We start from the raw sequence: 24965 nt of genomic DNA on the forward strand, positions 1-24965 counted from the left end.
TTAATGATGTGATTCGCTTAACAACAGTAGTAGAAATGGTCAAAAATTGGATCTGGTCATGCAATGACTTGCTTAATGATGGCATTGCTTAGCAACCAAAATTACAGACACAGTTGTGGTCATAGGTCAAAGACTACCTGTATAATCTGTATAATCTATAAATGAAAAGCCTTGTACAAGAATTCATGTTGGAGCTTCAAAATGTCATGCAGTGATTAAGATGTTATTCTGGCTGTAGGAGATCTGTAGGGTTCAGTCATAGTAGCTCACTAGGAGACTTGGGTCAGATTGTCTCTCAGGCTAAGCTACTACAGAAGGCTGTTGTTATGAAGAGAAATAAAATAGAGGCTATTATTATGAAGAAAAATATGAGGCTATATGCTACCTTGAGCCTGTGAATGAAAGACAAAATAGCTCTTATTATTATTTTAGATTTAAATATTTTATAATGTTTCATTTTCATTTTTATCATATTATTGGAATACATAATTCCCATTGAAAGGTATTGTGTATTTGATTTTCTGAAGGACAGAGTGACTTTACATGAAAAAAAGTGATCTGTCTATGGAGATACTCAATCAACCTGATCATGGTTGTCCTAATGCAACTGTTCTTTTTGGGCGGGAGGGGGAGTTCTTTGAAAAGGCTTAGCTTGAAGCTTCTTCAGTTCTAACTGAACTGTTCTAACTAGTTAGGACTGAAGAAGGTTTTTTGGATGAGAAACGAAATCCTTTCAAAGAAAATAACCAAGAAAGTCCAGTTGCCTTTTGGCAAAAGCACCTTTGGGACAAAATAATGATGCGATGAAAAGATATTTGCACTTTATCAGATCACTGAGAAATTGGTGTAGGTAAGAAAGTTAGTTGTACATTTGTTGGTTGAGAGGATACCTTTGATTAAATGAATAGGTCTGAACCGAAGAATATCAAACTATGGATTTGAAACCTGGTTGCTAAATCTTATAAGAACAGTGAATGAATAATGTAAAACACATATAAGAATGAACAGAATGTAAATGATTCAGCCTTCAGCACAAAATTAAACAAGGATGTGTGTTATTTAAGATATTTACAGACCAATGTTTTTAGTGTTGTTAGAGGTATGATTATATGTACTTTTAGGCGCAAATGTGCCATGTCTTGTCTAAAAACTCAGTTGATATACAGTAGACCTTGGATTTATCTTAGTTCATACTTTTTTTATATACTTTCCGTAATATTTCCCCCAAAAGGGAATATCACAATGTGCATGCATACAATATTGTATAAGTTCTCAAATAATAATCATTGCCATAAAAGATCAGAATTACCTCAATATCTATTACACAACAGCAGTTTCTCACTTCACAGACATTTAGCAGTCATATAAAAATCAAAATGCTAAATCTTCCACCTATGTTATTCAGAATTAAAGAGGGAGCTAAAAATATAAATGGGGAAGAGATTGATTGATTGATGTTTGATAGATTGACTGACTTTTGAATGTCTTTTGAAATTTGGATCCTGTTATAGGAATTGATTAAAAAAATAGAAGAAGAAAAACTGATCCGTTCTCTTTAATGAAAAAAAGTTGCGAACACTACAATCCACAAAGAAAAATTACAAAGAAAAAGAAACACACTATCCAAAGCAATCGAATATAGGTTAATTTCGCCGCTTATTTTCTTCTGCTTTCGGATTTAATTTAACTTTTTTAAAAAATTGGGGGCAGTCTTTTCCAAAACAGTAAAGTTTCCTCACCAGATGGACACACTTTCTCTTTCCACTTTCCTTCTGTTCCGGAGCCGTCCCAACTTCATCAGCCTGGGGCTGGACTTTTTGTCGCCAGCTTGAAGAACTTCTCTTGGATCGATCAGGGAATTTGCGGTGTCCCTGAGATCAGCAAGACATATTCTTCCTGTTCACCACCTCTATAGGATGGTTTAGGTCCGATTGGACCATCCAGGGACAAAAGTTTCGGCAATGGTCTCGGAGCATCGAGACCGCACATCCGTATCATCGCGACGTTGGCTCCTCCTTTACATTGACGTATTTTTGAAGTATATATGGTATTATATATGTACAGATTTGATATTTTGTGTAATTTGCACCACGGTAGATTGCAGCCTGATAGAATATCCAGATCTAATTTATCATCTTACAGCTCAATTTGCTATGCATTACATTGGGGAGACATAATTCACCATATTTATATGGTTTAGTGGGAAGTTGACAACATATATTAATTAGCCATAACCCCAGGCACCGAACAATATTCATTTATCTCAAGAAACAAAAAAGAATCACTGAAAAAAAAAATCTTATACTGAACCTATCTTCAGCTCCATCTCTTGCAGCCTTTCAGAATCTATGCCTTCTGGACTGTGACATATAAGATTCACATGGTGAAGCAGATTATTGGAGTGGTGCTTTTTAATACATGTGGTTGATAAAAATTGTTGGATGTCAGAGATCAGGAGACACGTTAGCAGTATTGAGGGGCTGCCGCAAAGAGGAAGAGGTCAATTTGGATTCCAAAGCACCAAAGGGCAGGACAAGGAACAATGGATAGAAACTAATCAAGGAGAGAAGCAACTTGGAATTAAGGAGAAACTTCCTAACAGTGAGGATAATTAACCAGTGGAACAGCTTGCCTTCAGACACTCTGGGTGCTTCATCAGTGGAGGGTTATAAGAAGAGACTGGACAGCAACTTGTCTGAAGTCATATGGGATCCCCTGCTTGAGCAGGGGCTGGACTAGAAGACCTCCAAGGTCCCTTCCAGCTCTGTTCTGATTCTGATTCAGTCCTTTTCAGATAGAATGGTCATTTGAGAGTTACTTTATTTCAATATAATCTTTTCTCTGGCAAATATAAAGAGAGAAATGTCTATGCAATTAGTCGTCAACTTATAACCGCAGTTGGGTCCAGAAATTTCATCACTAAGCAAGGTGGTGCTTAAGTGAGTTGCACTTGATTTTACATTATTTTTGCCATGGCTGTTAAGCACATCACTGCAGTTGTTAAGTGACTTTTTCTGTCATTAAGCAATTCCGACTTCACCCATTGCCTTTGCTTGTCAGAAGCCGGCAGGGAAGGTGACACATGGCCCCTACATGCCGCAACCATCGTAACTATATACTAGTTGCCAACCACACAAATTTTGAACACATGATCATGGGAATGCTGCAGCGGTCATAAGTGTGAGGACTGGTCATAAACCACTTTTTTCAATGCCATTGTAATTTCAAGGGGTCACTAAACCAATGGTTCTAAGTCAAGGGCTACCTGTAAGATAAGGATTATTTCTCTGGACTTTTGAAGAAAGGGAAGTATATAGGAAACCCTCAACTTGGAGAGAAGTATGCAGTGGAATACCCCAAGGCTCTGTTTTGGGCCCAGTACTCTTCAAAATCTTCATCAATTTTTTGGATGAGGGAATAAATGGGGAACTCATCAAATTTGCAGATGACACCAAGCTGGCAGGAATAGCCAACACTCCAGAAGATAGGCTTAAGATACAGAAGGATCTTGACAAACTTGAACATTGGGCACTATCTAATAAAATGAAATTCAATGGTAAAAAGAGTAAGGTTCTACATTTAGGCAACAAAAACGAAATGCACAGGTACAGTATAGCTGGTACCTTGCTCAATAGTAGTAACTGTGAGAGGGATATTGGAATCCTAGTGGATAACCATTTAAATATGAGCCAGCAGTGTGCAGCAGCTGCCAAAAAAGCCAACACAGTTCTAGGCTGCATCAACAGAGGGATAGAATCAAGATCACGTGAAGTGTTAATACCACTTTATAATGCCTTGGTAAGGCCACACTTGGAATACTGCATTCAGTTTTGGTCCCCACGATGTAGAAAAGATGTGGAGACTCTAGAAAGAGTGCAGACAAGAGCAATGAAGATGATTAGGGGACTGGAGACCAAAACATATGAAGAAGGTTGCAGGAACTGGATATGTCTAGTTTAATGAAAAGAAGGAATAGGGGAGACATGATAGCAGTGTTCCAATATCTCAGGGGTTGCCACAAAGAAGAGGGAGTCAAATTATGTTCCAACGCACCTGAGGGTAGAACAAGAAGCAATGGGTGGGAACTAATCAAGGAGAGAAGCAACTTAGAACTGAGGAGAAATTTCCTGACAGTTAGAACAATTAATTAGTGGAACAGCTTGCCTTCAGAAGTTGTGAATGCCCCAACACTGGAGGTCTTTAAGAAGATGTTGGATAGCCATTTGTCTAAAATGGTATAACTTTTCCTGCCTAGGCAGGGGGTTGGACTAGAAGACCTCCAAGGTCCCTTCCAACTCTGCTATTGTATTGTATTGTAACTTACAACCACAATTGATCCCAAAATTTCTGTTGCTAAGTGAGATAGTTGCTAAGTGAATTTTGTTCCATTTAATGACCTCTCATGCCACAGTTGTTAAACAAATCACTGTAGTTGTGAAATCGGTAACACCAGTGAAAACAAGTGAATCCGGTTTCCCCATTGACTTGACAGAAAATTATTCCCATGACCCTGGGACACTGCAACCGTCATAATTATGAGTCAGTTGCCAAGTGCCTGAATTTGGATCAGGTGACCATGGGAATGCTGCAACGGTTGTAAATGTGAAAAATGGTCATAAGCCATTTTTTTCCAGTGCCGTTGTAACTTTGAATGGTCACTGAATGAACTGTTGTAAGCCGAGGTCTACCTGTACAGACATAGATACATACACTTAATGTCTGTGCAGCTCACTATTTTAAAATTCAGAAGAAGAGGTCAAATTCTTTTTGATGAACGTATCCAGTGGTAGAAACTTGGAAAAGAACCAACACACAGCCGTTGATTTCCTTAGTGTCTTCGGTGAAGCTATAATATTTCAGCCACATGCAGATTTTATGACTGATGCTGTAAATCATTTGACAAGCTGAAGTGCTATACAAATACCCAATAGAATGACCATTAAACAGATGGAGTATCTCTCCCGATTCCACAGACATAGGGCTCCACTTCTAATTCTTTGCCATTCAAAGCAAAATGATCATGGATCAGGAAACAAAGGAGCAAAATCGACACTGTTTTTCAATCGGACTGGAGCACATGACCTCATTATAAATCGAACAGCCACAATATAGACATTATACCTTAAGACAGGGGTCAGCAACCTACGGCTCTGGAACCACATGTGGCTCTTTCATCCCTTTACTGTGGCTCCCTATCGCTGTCGGCTCCACAATTGATAGGGCTTTGGTTGGACAAGTAGAGAAAAAAGGACTCAGCGCTAGGATGAGACTCTATGGTGGGGGAACCGGATTTCCAGTCAGCTTCAGAATTGAAGCGGGGGGAGGGACTTCCGGTTAGGACCTTTGTGGTTCTTTGAGTGTTTAAAGTTGCCAACCCCTGCCTTAAGAGGATATAAATCGCTGCAGATGCTTTCCTAATATTAAACTTTACTTTTTCTGTTGATTCACCTACTCCACATAAACAGACATCAGTAAAAATAATGATAACCCTGGTATCACTTCCCAAAATGGATATTGATTGCTTCTGAAAAGAGAAAAGTGTTTTTTAATCTGGAGGCCTCAGGTGTAAGGTATGAGATTTTTCAAAAGGCATATTTCCAGTGGAAAATTCCTCCATAAAATGTTTAATAAGAGGTCTTGTTAAATTCAAGGAGTCTTAGTAAATGTTTATGGAATTTAAGTTGTTTCTAAAATATTTGCTTTTCTAAAATATATTTTCCACGTCATTCAAGATCAGTTTGTGATGGAGAAAATCTCAAAGTTAATAGCAAATTTTATTGGTGAAAAGGAAATATATACTTTGTAGAAAAATGACACAGGAATGATCATTTGTGATCCTGATCTAGATCAGACATTGATTTACTGTTGTTTATTTAAAAGAAGAAAATCCCAAACAAGATTATTGATCTAAAACCATATATACTATTTTTACTGGAGTTCCATGTAAATTTAGAAATTTACAATAATAAACTTACAATAATGATAGCATAATAAATTACTGATGAGAATTATTGGTGGCACCAAGAGGTAAAGACTAGGAATTGCAAGGTTTTTTTAATATTACAGAAATGAGAAAAAGAACTTGTAAGATTATTGAGGATGAGGATGAGTTTATTAGCTAAATTAAAGAATTTGCTGACTGTCAGACATAAAAAACACATCTATAATTTTTCCCCCTAGTTCGATTCTCTTTAGACCATACTTGGTCCTTCGCTGTTATAATTAATCATTGTTTTTCTCCAGGCAAATATTGGTTGAAATGAATAAGATATTATTTAAATATAATAATAAGATATTATATAAATATAATAATGACAATTATTATATTTAATATAATATATAATAATAATACTAATGACAATACTGACGTGGATCACATAAAGTAGGAGTGTGGAATAAGATAGAAAATTCATTAAAAATGCTTTAAAGACCACCAACATTGTTTTTCTTTTATCCTCATAAAAAATATGTAACTGATCTGACCTCAGTGTGGCATTTTGGGCTCTTCTGCTATAATTAAATAGGCACCACATAAATATAATAAATGGATAAATAAATTAAATCTGAATTCTGTATTTAGTATTACAACCTGAATATAATACCAGCTTGTGAGTGATAGCAGAGTATACAAGCATGAATCAGTATTTTATTTATTTCTACGATTTCTTAAAACAAAGAAAGCAGCTCATTTCCTCTTCTGTCCTCGTTGCAGTAGAGATGGATGTGAAAAATAAACTCTGAGTTTCCAGGATAGTTATCTGAAGCAAGCAATCTAGCTGACATGGAAGTAAACAAGTCTAAAGCTAGGCCTTCCATGATTGCCTCCCAGCTCTTTCTCGTTCATTAACATTAGGAAAATGCTACAGAGTAATGTTTATATGGTGAGTAGAACTGTTCTCGTCTGAATCCAGCTGCTGTTATACTAAACTATACTAAGAAACAAAACTAAACAAAATGATGTGTTAATAGCGGTATTTATTAATAGGGGTACCTCCTATAAACTGGTGTTGTTTTCTGCCTGCTTTTAAATTACAGTTAGTCCTTGACTTATGACTGGCCGCTTAACAACTCAGGTAGCCCTTGACTTATGATTGGCCGCTTAACAACTGTTTAAAATTATGACAGAGGTAACAAAAGCTACTTACAATTCATCCTCAAAATTGTCACATGTATATCAATAGCATTTAGACATATATACCGCTTCACAGTGCTTTACATCCCTCTCTAAACAATTTATAGGGGCAGCATATTGCTCCCAACAATGTGGGTCCTAGTTTTACCAATCTCTGAAGGTTGGAAGGCTGAGTCAATCTTGAGCCACTCAGAATCGAACTCTTGGAGTGAGCAATGAGTAGCCCTGCAGCCACTGTGCCACCACAGTGCTATATACCCCACAGTCACATGATTGCATTACGGGCTCTTGATAACCAGCTTGCATTTATGATTGTTGCACATCCCACAATCAGATAACCACAATTTGCAACATTTTTTGCTGTTTTCCAGCAGAAAATGGCAAAAAAACAAAACAAAACCTATTTGATAAGCTGGATTTATTTAATAATCACATGGTTCACTTAACTTGCTCTACCGCTGTCATAAAAACAGTCATAAAATCAAGTCTTATCATTTGGTGCCTCAATTTAGCCATCGCAATGACTTACGACTAATTCTCCACTGTGGTCATAAGTCAAGGACTATCTGTAGTACAATATGACCATATGAACTCCTGAAGATTTAATTTCTGTTTATTCAAGTAAGGGCAATTTTCTTTCTTAACTCTGTTGAGAATATTACAAGCTTCTAATAATTTCTTGCAGTAAGATTACATTTAAACCTAGGTTAACCTCGTGTGTACAGCATTTTGCTATTGGAGTCCATGATATATCCTTGATGCTGTCTGCTTCCAAATTACAAATGATTTTGAGAAAGAACATCTTTGTATCTAAATACCACTTTCACAGGGACTAGTGAAGGCTATTTTGCAATTTGGCTATTCCCAAATTCTAAATGTTAGAAATGTGCGATATTTCCTAATAGTGGTCTTATTTAAACTAGGCTTTAATGCCTGAATCTTGTACCTGCCAAATATATCTCAGGAATGAATAGGAGCTGGAGGATATTGTATCGGAGAAGCTTGCTGTGTATATAAAATTCAGCAGTTGCCTATGTATCTGTGCAGTGCTGAACTTGATATAGTGAGTCATCCTTTCCTGCAAAGAATTAATAAACGTCTGTGGTGTATTAGATGCATGATGTAAGAGTAAACATCTCCAGCAGATTCCTCATGTATTAAATCACTACGCATTTGCTGACTTGGGAGACTGCTCAGCCTGGACTTTAACAGTAGCCAACTCTTTTCTATCATCACAATACATTACTGGCTTTCAGCTGGTGAAAACAAACAAGGGAAGACATGGATAGTGATTGTTTCTCTCCCAGGTAGTTGACAATTTTTGTGGCTTGCCATATGTTGATCCTCCATAGGAGCCGACAGCATCTTCAGAATAGAGAACTCTCTCTTGAGTCTCTTACACTGCCTGCTTTGTGGTGTTTTTCCCCCACACCACTTCAGGAGAGGCAGTCTGTTAAAAAAAAATCTGCTGCTAAAGAGAGCCAATTTTCCCTGCTTCCTAATAAGGCTATAATTTCTAATCCCACCCACCCCATTAAAAATTGTAAGAAGTCCCATATGATGGCCAGATAACTCTGGGCATTCACATTTTGCAAAGGCTTCCTCTTTGCAGATGCCTGCAAAACAGTCCAGCAACTTGTTTTCCCTTAATAGGATATTTTTTGTAAATATATTTATTTGCTTTAAAATGGTTTGAGGTAAGCACTTTTGACTGCAGAAAGGAATCATTAGGGTCTATTAGGTTCAGGATATTTAGCTCAGTAATGAAATTAAATATAATTGTATATTCTTTGAGACTCTTGTGTCCCGCGGTTAAAGAGGGTAGGAAAAGATGTATAGAAAGCGCAAACCGTGCCATTCTGGTACTTAACCTATTATTGTAAATAAAAATGAAATGACCCTGCTCAAGGGGCTTTTCTCCAGAAGCAGGCAGCCTATCTGTAGGCTACAGTATTTTTGTCACTGAAAGGCCACAAGATAGTGGCAGAGGTGATGCAATAAGCCAGCCCTATAGTGGTATGTGAAAGGGAGGTTTACCAAAATAGGAACAATAAGCCTACTAATTGGTTTAATGCAACTGTTTTTCTTCTTTATTTACCGAATAGAAGATTGTGCTATTGTTATATAAAAGTGAGTGGAAAGGTCTGTCCGTCTTTTACTCCAAATATCGCGATGGGGAGGGAGGAGGTTGGTGTGGCGCCGATCAGCTGTTCTAGAATGGGCGGTGATGGCAAATGGGCGGCGACAGCGAATGGGCTGCCGCAACAGGCGGTAGTGAACAGGCCAGATGGATACCGGATGGATGCTGGGAGGCAGAGGCAGATTTTTTTCCCCCTTGTTTTCCTCACCCAAAAACACGCTATATTTTCAGACAAATACAAATAAAATAACAAGACGTCTTTATATAGTGTTGAAGCACCTAGCATTGGAAACTGAACAGGACAAAAGGAATTAAAATACAGGCAGAAAATGATTTTGCCATTAAGCAGTCTAAACTCTAACCCGGCACTTGGAAATCAGAAGGGATTATTTTGCATAAGAAATAATAATAAAAGTAAAATTGTATATACAGTCCTAAGCTCCTTATTTAAAAATAAACATTAAAAGTAAATGATTATTTAAAAAGTAAATATTCTGAAGTAGTTTGCATTAGCTTGAAAAAAATGAGATCAAAAAGGGATTTTTTTCAACACAAACAATAACTCAAAATGACACTTTACAGATAATAAAGATTAGCTCCAATTTTAACTTTATAGAAATAATTCTATATCCACTTATCTTGGGGTAAATCTTATTTTGCATATTTGGACTTCTGCATAAAAATGTACTGTGCTGGGGAATTGTATGAAGAAAATTTGAAAAAGAAACGTTGGACGATGGAAAATATATGCTTATTGAATACAATGCAGTAGTACAATTTAGAAAATTAAGATGATATAGAAATAAAGATATTTTCCTGATAATCACAATTCCTCATATGGTTTGGTTTAGGTTTCATTTCGTTTATTTGGAGGTCGGCCTATATGATTTCATCTTACAGAGTGGGAAACAAGCATTCTCTTCCTAGATCAGGAGTGTCTAACCTTGGCAACTTTAAGACCTGTGGACTTCAACTCCCAGAATTCCCCAGGCAAGTTTTTTTAAATCCACAGGTCTTATAGTTGCCTTGGAGCCTAAAGCCATCTTCGTTAGAATTACTTCCAACAAAGTCAGTTGCATCAGGTGAAGCAAAATATATATATTTTATTTTCCATCCATAATTCTCACAAAGGTTTTGCTGTGCTACATGTTTCAGAAAATAAGCCATTCCATTCCAACCACGTGTGATGTGTTTCAGGAAACAGCATATTACATTCAGCAGCAGACAGCGTGACGAGTGCAGTACAGAAAGCAAGCCAGGCTTTGAATGAGCGCGGTGAAAGATTAGGTCGAACTGAAGAAAAGACAGAGGATATGAAAAACAGCGCTCAGAAGTTTGCAGAAACTGCACACAAGGTATTCCTTTATGTTCTCATTATCATATTTATTCCTTCTTTTTCTGTCGTATAAACACTCATGAATCAAATAACATTCAATTTAAAACAATACTATCGATATGAATCAGGTTGCAAGGAGATAACTTAATATGGATTTGAAATATTTTCAAATGTTTTCTTTATGTTTTTTTCCTTATAATTACAGAGAATGACAAACAATTGCATAAAAGAGCTGTGACAGATTCAAGGTCCAACTATTAACTAAGTTAGCACTGAAGGAAATACAACATTGTATTAGATATTGCTTCCTCAGTATTAAGATCAGCTGATGTGGCCCCATATCAAATCAAAATGCTTTTAAGAATTTCCACCTTGACACAAAATACAATTGAGCCTATGGATTCATTGAATCTATTCTTACATGCAGTTGTCATCTGAAAATGGATGGGCTCTTGGATATAAAGTTGTCCTATTTCAAATGAGAATTTAACCTGAATCCCATTGGGTATCTCAGCAGCTGTCTGTTCTAAGAAAAACTGATTGCTGTTGATCATGCTTTCTTTTAGGAAAACGTATCCACTCTTGTTTATATGTCATTTAAGTGGCCACTCATATAATCCTGAGATTCCTTGGAGAACACTTTAAAAGTCACTGCTTCATAATACATAATAAGAATCCTAAGGAATGGGACAATAGCGATAGCGGTTTATAGACTTTATGAAATACTGAGAACATTTTTATAGAGTAATTTAAATTATGGATAGGTCTGGGTTTAAGGTGCTGTTTTATAGTATTCTTCTTCATTTCACTTACTGTTATGTTGTTTTCTATGCTGCATTCAAGTAGAATATTATAAGCTACCACCCAGGAACTCCACTGATCAAAGAAAATGTCTTTTATTATAATTCTAGATTGCCCCTTCCTTTATGAACCCCTTGGCATCAGAGGTTGCCACTATAAGATAATTATTTTGATTACAATCAATTAAAAAACCAGCATCTTCCTGTTGTTTTCATTGCCTAAAGCTGACAGAGCATTAGAATTATTTAAAACAATTCTTGCATCTCACATTAGTATGAAGAACGTATCTAACAGTGCTTACAAATATCAAGCATTTCATTTCACTGTATTATATTTTCATAGAATCATAAAGTTAGAAGATATCTCAATGAAAATCTATTTCAACTCATGCGTAGTGCAGGATCCAGTAAAACATCTTTCACTGTCTCCATAGGTTTGAAAATCTGTAGCAATAGAGACCTTACCATCATACGCAGTTGGCAGATCACATAGGCAAGACAATAACTCATATTTGATTTGCAGCCACCCCAAATACCTAGAGTCCTTTGACACTCATTACTACCAAGCCAGATTTTCCCTATTCTATATTTATGCCTTATATTTTTGCCACTCTGATATATAACATTGCATATCTGCCTTTAAGAATATAAGCAGTGCCGGGGGGGGGGGGGGGGCTTGACATCGCAATGACACGGCATGCAATCTTGGGTCTCCCGGATTGCTGTCGATATCTCTGTTTCTGGACGGTCCTTTTGGACCTAAACTGTTCTGAAGGAACAGTGATAGAGAAGAGCATGTCCTGCTGATCTCAGGGGCATCGCTAGGCCCCTGATTGATCCAGGAGAAAGCTCTTTTTGCCAGCTACAAGAGAAGCAACCAAAATGGCTGCCAAAGGTTGGGACAAGCCTCTGAAAGAGAAGCTGTGCAGGAGTGTGTCAAATTGGTAAGAAAAAAAAATATTATTAGAGAAGGGAAAACCCCAAAGAATTGGAATTTAAAATAAAATTGAAGACAGAATGAAAACAGGCGGGGAATCAACTCTGGTGTAAGATGATCATGTTATCTTTTCTACCTTAGCTTTATTTGTTTTCTATGGATGGACTCTTTACAAATGCTTCTTACTTTTAAACTGGACTGGTCTCTTTTTCTTCCTTCTTCCTCTATACTTTCTCCATTTTTGGTATTCGTGGATTAAAAACTTCTTCTCTCGTAAGGCTGGGATGCAGTGTAATTTTTACAGGTTTTTTTTCTCTCTCAGACAGAGAGGCAGAAACAGAAGGAAAAGACGTAACACTGCCATCTAGTGGCTAGAGGCTTGGCAATATCTGATAAAGCTATAAGCTTTGTTTACTGAAAGGCACAGTGGAAAACATTTTGTTGATACAGGTGTTCCTTTGAAGGAAAGAGAAAGCTTTGATTTGAAAAACTCCACTGAATTTGTTTGACCTAAAAAGTCTTGGATGTTTTGGTAGTGTTTATAACCTGGAAAATGGCACAACGTGAAGAAGAAAAGGCACTAACTTTGCAAAGAATTTTCTTAGAAATTCAAAAAGTTTTAATAATTACAGAGAGAATTGAAAAGAGATTTGAAATTATAGATCAAAATACAAAAAATATGGGGACAGCGATGAAGTTTGAGGACAGCGATGAAAAAATAACAGAGTCATATGAAAGTGATAAGAAAATTGTTGACATTAACAGCAAACTGGGAGTGGAAGGAAATGACAGGTGTGAAATACGGAAAGGAGAAATTGATGAACCGGATCTTCATTTTGGATGTCAGAAAATAGATGAAGAAAGGAGAGAAAATTTGGCAGAAATAATGAGAGTAATCTCAGCAAAAGCACTAATGATAACAAAAGTGAAGCTGATAAAAAGAGCAGATAAAGGGTTTCGAATTCTTATAATGAACAACAAGTTCTTAAGAGAAGTCCACATAAGACATCAAGAAAACATTTAGAATACAGACTTTACAAATGGTAAGAGATATTGGACTACACTATCTCTGGAAGGATACAGGATGATGAAATGAAATAAATTTTAGTTAAATGTAGTTAAATTTTGAGTGCTATGTACAATGTAATAATAGCCATAGTCAAATAAATGATGAATAATGATAACAAATCATTTATATATACTGGATTGATAATATGAAATTTTATACAATACTGTAAGTGAGGATATGGAGATGATGTTGAAAAGCCTTTTTATAAAAGTTAAACAATTTTATATAGAATAGAATATAAAAATGTAATATTGGATGATTTTCGGGGTTATGTAATAAAATGTCATAATATAAATTTACTTTAAATTTAATATGCTTTAGGTTGAAAGGATATAATAATAGCTAAGCTTAATGGATGTTTAATAATTAATTTGTATACAAGTATATTAGATTGATGATACTAATAATGGGGGAAAACATGGAATTGAAAATTACTAGATAATGTTATCAATGCTAAAATAATAGCATGATGTCACAATAAATTTAGTTATAGTTAAATTTTGAGTGTAATGCACAACGTAATAACAGCTATAGTCAAATAAATGATCAATAATGATAAAGCATTTATATATACTAGATTGATAATGTGAAATCTTATACAAACTGAGTGAGGATTATGAAGATGATGTTGAAAAGCCTTTTTATAAAAGATAAACAATTCTATATAGAATAGATTAGAAAGACGAAATATCATTGGATGATTTCAGAATAATGTAATAAAATGTTATAATATAAATTTACTTCAAATGTAATATGCCTTATGTTGAAAGGATGTTATAATAGCTGGGCTTAATGGATGCTTAATAAGTATAACAATTTGTATACATGTATATTAGATGATGCTAATAATGGGGAAAAAACATGGAATTGGAAACTATTAGAGAATGTTATCAGTGCTAAAATGATTGAATGACTTCGAATAGGAGGAAGCATAATAACAATGTATACAAAGATATCTTGATTGTCAATATGTGAATTTTGATAAAATTCAAGTGAGGACCACGGAAAGGATACAGAAAGACTTTGTAACCAATCGACGCATTGTGTCTAATTGAATAGGCTTTTATGTTATATGTGTTGTGTGTTTGTGTTTGTCTGAAAATAAAATTTTTATTTAAAAAAAAGAATATAAGCAATACCCCCTGCTGGATTTGATCCCTGGCCTATTTAGTCCAGCAGTCTGTCTTCACCATAGCCAACTACCTGCACAAAAGTACCCAACAGTTTCCTCACAGAGGCCATCACACTTCCATCAGGGCTAATAACCATTGATTCCCATGATTTCCATGAATAGGTCCAACTCATTTTTGAAGCCAGCCAAGCTGATAGTAAGTGCCATACCAAATAGTACTAAATTCCAAAGTTGAATTACATATTATGTAAATTCCATCCTAATTCATTCCAACCCACTGTTCAAACCTGTGTAGATTAGTTTGTATCTTTACTTTGTGTTCTAAAGTATTAAATATTCCTTCCAGCATTGTGCTATTGGCATCATCCATTTATCTTCAACTTTAATTATAATATTATAGTACAGAGCCTAGGTCAGGGATGTGTGGTATTCTGCTTGATAATTCCATCCAAGATGAAGTGAAGGCATTAAAAAGTACTTATTGGGGGTAGTCATTCAGCTAACTCTGAGCCATATAACACAAGTAGCAGCTAACCCACATTTTACAGTTTTACTAAGGATGGTATTAGTAAGGTGCTCTTTGGAGGCTTTCCTGAGATCCAGGTACACTATTTCTGGGGTAATTTCAGCCATTAACCAAGAAAGAGACAAGGTTAGTTTGCTGCAATTTCTTTGCAACATGCCTTTGCTGTCTCTTGCTTGATAACTTCTTCAAAGGTTTTATGTAGTCTTCAAATCTATAATTTCCTAACTTCTCCTTTCCCCTTTTAAAAATAAGAATATTTGCTCCCTTCCAGTCTTCTTGGGCTATATGAGTCCTCTAGGAACTGTCAAACCTACCAAGAGTCACTCTGCTCTGCTAGTTCCTTTAGTAATATATTTCTAACATATTCTCAAGACTCAATTTTTCCTTTCCTTGATCTTGCATATAAAATGGTTTCTTAGAACAGACATTATTGAAGAGTGCATTGGTCTTATGAAATGTCAGAGTAATGATGATTTAAAGCTGACCAGGCAATATAAGGCTGTAAACCAAGATGGTGAACTGAGGATGAGTCAGCAGGGTTACTACCATTTAAGAAGCTGTCTTTATAAGAGAAGCCATGTGAGGGCTTCTCCCTCTCCTAGTGTATCTCTCTTGTCGTGCATCTCATTTTTTCTGCTTCTGTAACATAGCTGAGTGGTAAGGAATTTATTTACCAATGTGTATGTTTGTCTATAGTTGTATATAAACCATCTTTAATTATCTAAAGGCGCTGTGTGCTGTGTTTTGCTCCTGGGTTTATCTCATAATACTAGTCACACTGCCAAAAATGATACATATAAAACTTCATAAAATGGAATAGTATTAATTAAAATTCCCTGTCCTCAATGGGAATATCTCCCTCGACACCCGAAGCAGTAAACGAGGAAGTAAAGAAGAAGAAAAAGAGATTGTCGATGAATAAGTGTTGTGCTTTTCTTGAATCTTTAATATTTGCAGCCAAAACTGAATCATAAACGTCAGTGATGAGCTGACAGCTCCTTAAGCAATATGGCATGTGTTTAGATGGCTAGAGATAGAATTGGCATTCACTGGCAAATGTCAACATTTTATTAATAGAATTAACATAATGAAAAAGTAGCCAATTTTCAAAGTGTGTCACTTGATATTCTTCAAGCTTTTAAAATTACTGCTTATTCGTGTAACAAAATATAGCGGGTAAATTGAATCCTGCTGGAGTGCAAGATGATGGGTTTGTTTTTCCTATATAGTCCTGTATGTCCTTATACTTTATATTTCATTGCCTTGTGTCACGTGCCAGGGAAATCAGGAAGTCTAGTCAGTTCAAATGAATACAAAGGTTTATTGCAAGCTTAATCTCTCTACAAGAATCTGTACTACTAACAGCCAAAGCAAATTGGCAGCAGATAAGAGTGTGGAATTCAAAGTGGGCCGGGCTTAGATCTCTTGTGGGCACGAAGAGACTCAAGATTATGCATTTGATCCTTCCCTCGGGCTCTGCTTCTCCTACATTCTGTGTGATAAAGCCACCCTTTCAGAGAAGAAAAGACCTACAGTATCTATGACTATCTTCTCTAGTTTCTTAGTTTAATTATAAGTTGTACTCGTTTCAGTCTTCCCACTCTTTACCCCCATAGAATTTTCTTCCTAAGCACTTAAGAGTAGAACTGAACTATACCTTTCCATTAGCAGAAGCAGTTTCAGCTACCACAATGTGACATAATTTTGCCCTTCTACATATATATTTGGGCATACCAGGGGTTGTAAACTTAATACATGTATGTATGTATGTATGCATGCATGCATATATATATATTCAGAACTCTTCAAAAAAACTTATATATATATGTATGTACGTCTTTGGTTATTCGGGTTTTTCCCGTGTAGAATTGGAAGTATCTTCACGACGTTTCGATGAAGTCTCATTCATCATCTTCAGGTTGGTGCTTCCGGAAGCACCAAGCCGGAAGCACCAACCTGAAGATGATGAATGAGACTTCATCGAAACGTGGTGAAGATACTTCCAATTCTACGCGGGGAAAAACCCGAACAACCAAAGACGTACATATAAACACCCGCGAAAACCTCAAAAAACATTATGTATATATATATATATATATATATATATATATATATATATATATATATATATGTATGTGTGTGTGTGTGTGTGTGTGTGTGTGTGTGTGTGTGTGTGTGTGTGTGTGTGTGTGTGTGTGTGTGTGTGTGTGTGTGTGTGTGTGTGTGTGTGTGTGTGTGTGTGGAAAGTTTTTTTGAAGAGTTCTGAATTCATCTGGGGAGAAATAAAGAAAAATCCTATTGAATTAATGGAAATATGACATATAGCGTAACACAGATTCAACATGTAACCCAATTCATTTTGTTGTTTCCAACCAATAATCAGATTTGACATATTTTAGCTTTTCCTCATATTGTTGGTTTCTTCACTAGGCAATTGTTCTTGCATGCATTCTTTGATAGGTTCGCTCAGATATATCAAAATACATGTCAGTACTATTATCTGGATGCTCCCAGAGTTATATTAATTGCAATGCAAATCATAAAACACTTTGAAGTAACACCAATATCAGTTATTACTGTATGTTTGAATAACCATAATCAAAACAGAAGTAGAAATTGCTTGGGTGACTATAGAGAGTAAAGAATAGTCGTTGTTCAGTCGCTAAGTTGTATCTGACTCTTCACAACCCCATGAACCATAACACATCAGGCTCCTCTGTCCTCCACTGTCTCCCAAAGTTTGTTCAGATTCATGTTCATTGGGTTGATGACGTTATCTAACCATCTTATCTTCTGCCATCTCCTTCTCCTTTTGTCTTCAGTTCTTCTCAACATCAAGGTCTTTTCTAGTGAGTCTTCTCTTGTCATTAGATGGCCAAAGTATCTTGAGCTTCAGCATCTGTCCTTCCAAAGAATAGTCAGGGTTGGTTTCCTTTAGAATTGACTGATATGGTCTCCTTTCAGTTCAAGGGACTCTCAAGAGTTTTCTCCAGCACCACAATTCGAAAGCATCCATTTCTTCAGGACTTAACCTTCACTGTATTGTGATCCAACTCTCACACCCATCCATTACTACCAGGAAAACCATAGCTTTGACTATATGGACTTTTGTGAGCAAGGTGATGTCTCTGCTTTTTAGTAATCGTTCTATGATTGCTTTCTTCCCAAGGAACAAGCATCTTTTAATTTCATGGCTTCTGCCACCATGTGATGATAATACTGATATAAAATATATTGGCAACAGAAATACACAATTACAAAACAAGATTGTTGTTTCCAAATAGACACTTATTTGCTTCCCGGAATTATATTTCCTATAATTTAGTTATGGATATGTATTGAAGAAAAACATTCAAGATCTCCAAATACTTTAGAACATTTTTGAGATGCAGATTATTTGAGACACATCACACAATTGATAATTAAAATAATAGAGAGGCTTTTCCTAGTTCATTCATAGTTACAATCACAGAATGTGATGATGGAGGAGGAGGAGAAGAAGAAGAAGAAAAGAAAGAAAGAAAGAATCAATCCATTTTAAATCAACTTGATGTCTAACTAGTGTGCAGGCTTGTGGCACGAAAACTAGAGGAGAAATACACGTGAACAGGATTCAAGCTATGCCTGTATCTTATGCTGCCTTAGAGAATTCTATGGGCAAAATTAGTAATAATCAGACACAAAGGTCAAGCTGCAACTTTCCCCAAAAATTGTGGTAGGAATCTTGCAATACAAGCCTTTTTCCTATTTGTGTGTGTTTCTGTGTCTGCCTGCCTGCCTGCCTGTCGTGTGTGTGTGTGTGTGTGTGTGGTGTGTGTGTGTGTGTGTGTGTGTACATGCGTGCTGTATATTTATATTGTCTTACCAATCTGCCTGGGAAAAAAGTTCTTGAAATTAAATTATTTCCATATTATGATGTGGCATTACTTGGCTTAATGAGCATTTCCAAGAATAATTTTATTTTGTATTTGAGTTTTTCTAACTAAGAACCTGAATGATATTTTAAAAAGAAAAAAGAGAAGAAAAAATATATTCCAATGCTTTATTCTATTCTACCTCCTACCTGCTTCCGATGGGAAAAAAAACCTAATTATTCCAGCTCTTGCTTAGTTTTGAACACTTTGAAATGGCTTCAGAATCACTGTTGCAGAAGTCAATTATTTATACAAATTATTGGCTTGTATGTGGATGAAATATTTATCTGTGAAGTGCCTGAAAGTAAACTTACTCTATACTGGAAAAAAGACGCTGAGCATTTATGTTATTTTTTTCTAAATTAAAAAAAAAAAGAATATAAGTAAGATAATTATTTTAATACTGTAATCTATTTAAAAGCCTTGCTTCAAAAGAAATGGCAAAAATGCTATGAGACATCCTCGACTCCTAATCGCATTCTTTAAATGTTGTAATGAGATCTTAGATTGCTTTATGCTAGGTGGCTGCATGTCAAATTAATTTTGCAGTTAAGCAGGGGAGATGTGGTGAGAGATATTTCCTGGCACCTCTCAAGAATAAGCTGTGCTGTGTGGATCTAAAATAGCCAGATGATCCCTTGCCAATATAACTGAAGCTGATAATTGAAAGATGCAGCTGTTTACTTGCCATCTACGCTGGTATTTCAAATATTCTCTAAATAGAAGAAAAGAAAAATATTGTGGTAGATGGGTATGGCTCTTCTTTAGCCTTCAAATGACCCAATTACATCCTCAAGCACCTGAAATTGGAGCGAACTGGACAAAAAATGATTGACTTCACCTACTGCAAGTAAATGCAAGTATTAATATCTGATAATTCCAGGAATTGATACAAGGATTCTGCTTTAAAAACATATACCAGACCACACAGCTAATACTGAATTAGATGGAAAAATGTATTATATACAGCTCTGGTAATTATAAGAAGCATCCCTTCAGCTTGTAGTGTTACTTTGAAAAGACTCCAAGCCTATTCTCAAGGCCAAATATTAAAATATGTGATCACTGTGTATTATTTCCATCACTATTGCTTGCAACACTGACAGCTTTCTTAAGAATTTGTCCATGTTTTGGATTCTTTGGGTGGCTTCATTCAGAAAATCCTCCAAAGGATAGTTTGGGAAAATGTGATTATGACAAATGTTTTTTTTTAATCTTTCCTTGCACCCAAAGGATTGAATCAGAGTTAACAGAGTTGGAAGAGACCTTTGGAGGTCTTCTAGTCCAACCCCCTACTCAAGCAGGAGAAACTATACCATTTCAGACAAATGGCTGTTCAAACTCTTCTTAAAAATCTCCAGTGTTGGAGCACCCACCCCTTCTGGAAGCCATTCCTCTGATTAATTGTCTGTCAGGAAATGTATCCTTAGTTCTAGTTTGGTTCTCTCCTCGATTAGTTTCCATCCATTGCTTCTTGCTCTGCTTTCAGGTGCTTTGGAGAATGTTGACACCCCCACCCCTTCTTAATGGCACACGGATATCATGTCATCCCTAGTCTTCGTTAAATTAGACATAACCAATTCTTGCAACTGTTATTCTTTATTTCTTATATGACTCAATCTGGTACCCTGAAGCATCCTGATCTTGAAACTATGATTTGTACTACATTTGCACCATAGAGGTAGATATAGTTTGATCAGCTCTTTGCTTGTACAAGAGAGAAGAGAAAATACACTTTCTTGCTTCAGTATAGTGTTTCTTTAAGTTAGAATTGGCTGTAAAATAACTAGAAGCCAATGTGTTTTTAAACAGCACTTGAGATGTTATAATTCAGTATTGGTTAGCACTAATATTATTTCTTTCTTTATCATAATTAATTTTCAGCATGTGTGAACTGCCATTCAAACAGAATACAGATAGTCCTTGACTTACGACCACAATTGAGCCCAAAAATTATGTTGCTAACTGAAACATTTGTTAAGGGAATTTTATGACCTTTCTTGCCACGGTTGTTAAGTAAATTACTGCAATTGTTCAGTTACTTTGTTAAGTGAATCTGGTTTCTCCATTGACTTTGCTTGTCAAAAGGTTACAGAAGGTGATCACATGACCCAGGGACACTGCAACCATCATAAATATGAGCCACTTGCCAAGCATCTGAATTTTGATTTTGTGACCATGGGGATGCTGCAAAGGTTGTAAGTGTGAAAAACGGTCATAAGTCACTTTTTCAATGATGTTATAACTTCGGGCACAAAATAAATGTAACATTACCCAAATGTTATAAGTCGAGGACTACCTATAAACCAAATTTAGATGTCTTCTTTTTTTTCAATAACATCAGCTCTTAATATAATAGGCAGTACAGACTTCCCACAACAAGAAAAATTTTAACTTTCATTACAGTTTCTGCAGACACAATGCTATTTTGCTTTCTATTTTCAGTATTTTCAAATCCTAAGAAATCAGAGTTGTGGCCAAAATTGCAGAAAAGTATCTTAATATGGTCTCTTTTTTTCCCCCTCTGCAGCTTGCCATGAAGCACAAGTGTTGAAAACGACTGTGTGGAGATCTTTCTGAATGGAACTGCAAAAATAGGATTGCCCATTTTTAGTGAAAATGCAAGTCTGTCTCTCTTTTTTCCAACAATTTGGTAATCAGTTCCAATTATCATGTAGGAAATTAGTATTCCTATACTTTTTCTATTGCTAGGTCATTCAGTGTCTGTCTTTTTTTAATATTTAAAATGAGATGGTGTTAATATGTAAATTGGACCAAAGGATATACTAAACTGCACTGAACTGCAAGAATCTATTGTTCCCAATATTGTGTAGGAATACAGTATTGTAGCTGCAGGAAAGGTGATCAAGTCACAGTGAAATTCAGTAATTGTTATAAAGTTGTTTCTTAGAGCAAATTTTGAAGTAAATGCATTCATAACTTCTATCACAGGGCAACAAAACTAGGTTGCTATGAAAAACAGCTTGACTTCTCAGTTCTACCATTTTAACCAACTTATTTTGCATGTGTCATCACTAACATGGTAAATTTGAATTTGAATTGTCCATCATGTTGTCAACACTATTTTTTTTGCTTATGATCTGAGTTTATTTTAATGTTACCAAAAACACATTAGAAATGTTAAGGAAAGGCTGATTAAATTGATAAATATGTCAATATTTTATCTGCAATCTAACTCTTACCTTTTTTAAATGGAACAAAATGTCCTTCTAAATAAACATTATATTGAAACTGCTTCAAGAAATAATACATGCACAAGCACTATTGTAAGTTTTTGGAATTCTTTTATTGATAAGCATGCTCAAAGTAAGACTTGCTAGAGTTTTCCTAAATAGTGTAATCTGGACCTGTGAAGACCATATAGAAGCACTTCAGTCTATTTGCAGTCATTGGATCATATTAATTCATTATAATTAACATTATTTATAATAAAATACACATTTCCACTTTTCATTTTATAAAACGCAAAGTTTTCTTATTTGCAAAAAAAAAAAATCCCTTAAAACAAATTTTTACATGCATTGAAGCCTTCTGGCTTATTCCTGGTTTTCATCCTTCCAATGCTAGTCTGGAGAACTGAATTGAACATTCAGTCTAGATAGTTATGTCAGATTTGTCAGCACGCAATAATTGGAGTGGTAATGTAGAACCATTAACTTCCAAATTTTGGCCAGGGGAGATGAGCTGATTAGGAAGCTTTTTCTCCTGTTAGCACTGAATTTATTCTGACCTAAAATGATAAATGCACAAACAATGCTTAAACAGCCTCATAATGAATCTATAAAATTCTGGATAGAATCATGGGCATGCATAGCCCATTACAAAAAACCTCTAAAAGCTTGAAATTTACAGTGTTTGAAATTCAAATGTCTAGGTAAAAAAAAACAACGCTTACATTACAGGGTCTAATATTTTTTCTTGGGTGACAATTAGAAAAGCAATATAAGGCAGTCTGGGGATACTTTGAATGGAGTGATAATTCTTATGGGAAGTCACTTTTATATTCTCTCATGTTTGTATAATTATGAACTAAGAGGGGAAAAAACAGTATAGGTAAAGGATTAAATCATTATGGAGAAAAGGCATCCAGTTAACTGTGTATTGTATGTCATCATAATGTAAACATTTTATAGGCTCTTATTTATTTTTATGGGTAATTTACTGACTGATAACAGCCCAGGTTTGACAGCTGCATGGACTTCCATCAATCTCTAGCATATTGTGGGCTACATCCGATTATAAGTTTACATAGAAGTTGTTTTTATTTCCTTTGTTAAATCATTTTAATGTATTATCATTATTTATTTTGCACATTTAAAAAAAATCATCTCAGTTGATGAAACTGGCTTTTTGTCAATGCAGGGATTTTCTTTCACATGGCAAAAAATACAATTCTAAAGGCATTTCATCGACTTGATACATTCAGAAACTAAAACCTAATTTCTGTTTCTATTACTAAGTACATTTAAGTTACGTGATGTTTTCTTAGGATAATTAGAAACAAGTGTGCTTATACTGAAAATAAATGTGATTGTATTAAAAAAATGTCTTCCTGGAAAATTGATATAGTAGTCAATTATAGTGTTAGATATTTGTGTACATAAATTATACAGTAATATTTCATATTAAAATGTATTTGTAAAAAGTAGCAAGATCAATAGTTTCATTATCACCTTTTTAAAGTTCTGCAAAGAATAAAAAATCAGAAGTTATTAGACCTAAGATAGTCATACCTGCAAGATCAGCCTCATGCTGTTGCTAGCAACATGTTGTACGTTAATGTGAAAATATTTAACAGAATTGCTCTCTTAATGAGTGAACCTAAAACACATTTTATTTTAATATGCCAAAATTGTCAATATTTTCTGTTGTCCTGAAGCTTAATTTTTTTGCCACTCTAAAATAAATGAAGGTACTTTGCTCCATTGCCATATTTCACAGACATTATGTTTGTCATTTAAAGTTTTAGCCATTAATTGAAATATACTTTTGTATCAATGATAGACAACCTTAAGACAGTATATACGTCCCATACCTATTTTTGCAGCCATCTAGAAGGACCGCCTACCTTTGAAATTCACTTTTGATCATCTTCCAAGTTGAGTTTTAAAATAGTATTAATGCTTTGGGAGACTTTTGTACTACTTCCGTATTCACTGTCTCCCAGGACTACCATCCTCCCCATTTGAAAAAGGGCTGAACATTTCTTCTCACAGACTCTGCTGTTGTCCCCGCACAACTATCACATTCCCTGTGGCCCTCAGATGCCAGGAAACAGATACAGCTCTAAGTGAAAGTGGAGAAAACTAATCCTTATCTATATTATTGAAGAGGTAGGATGGGTGTACATTATAGCTACAAATGTTGAATCCACATGCATTCATTTTTATTGGCTTACATTATTTTGGGAAAAGGCAGCTTTAATGAGTTATATATGAAAGCATATATTGAATGCATATGTTAGTTATCATTACTGCTAGATCTCATTGGCATAATTTACCTGGTTTCAAGTAGCTTCAAACTCATCATAATGCACAAAACATCATGACGAGTGTGGCTGATTCAGCTTTTTCTTTGCCTTAGATCCAGTAGAGCCAAGATCTTTGTCTGTAGTTACTAAACAAATAATGTGATCCTGTCTCAACATTTCTTATTTAAAGTGGGCATGGACCATTGACCTGGACCTCTAAATTATCTCTTTGGACCATGTGCAAAAGCGATTCTCTTCTGCTTTTCATGGCTTATACTCTGTGCATAGGCTAAAATGTCACCATTTTATTTTACCTGCATAGTATATAGAAGGCAACTTATACGAGGAGGGCCTGCAAACCCATGTTAAATGCTAACTGAGGCATAGCTGCACTCAGCAAACATATCACATGTGCAAATAGCCTATGTGTTTTTATGTTGTGCGCATGTATATATACTTGCATACCATATAGTTTTTCTAAGTTTCAT

The 24965-nt window shown here is 35.5% G+C and overlaps 1 protein-coding gene across 5 annotated transcripts in view; it reads left to right on the forward strand.

Moving 5' to 3' along the window:
* Positions 1-22177, forward strand: part of STXBP6 (syntaxin binding protein 6) — a 570134-nt gene extending 547957 nt beyond the window's left edge. For all 5 annotated transcript variants that reach the window (XM_081938959.1, XM_081938960.1, XM_081938958.1 and 2 more), the window contains 2 exons: positions 10470-10627; positions 21517-22177. In XM_081938959.1, the coding sequence (XP_081795085.1) occupies positions 10470-10627; positions 21517-21540 (182 nt within the window). In that variant the 3' untranslated portion in view covers positions 21541-22177. The remainder of the gene's footprint in view (positions 1-10469; positions 10628-21516) is intronic.
* The last annotated feature ends 2788 nt before the right edge of the window (positions 22178-24965 follow it).

Source organism: Natrix helvetica, assembly GCF_964273705.1.
Source record: "Natrix helvetica genome assembly, chromosome: 1".
Lineage (NCBI taxonomy): Eukaryota > Metazoa > Chordata > Lepidosauria > Squamata > Natricidae > Natrix > Natrix helvetica.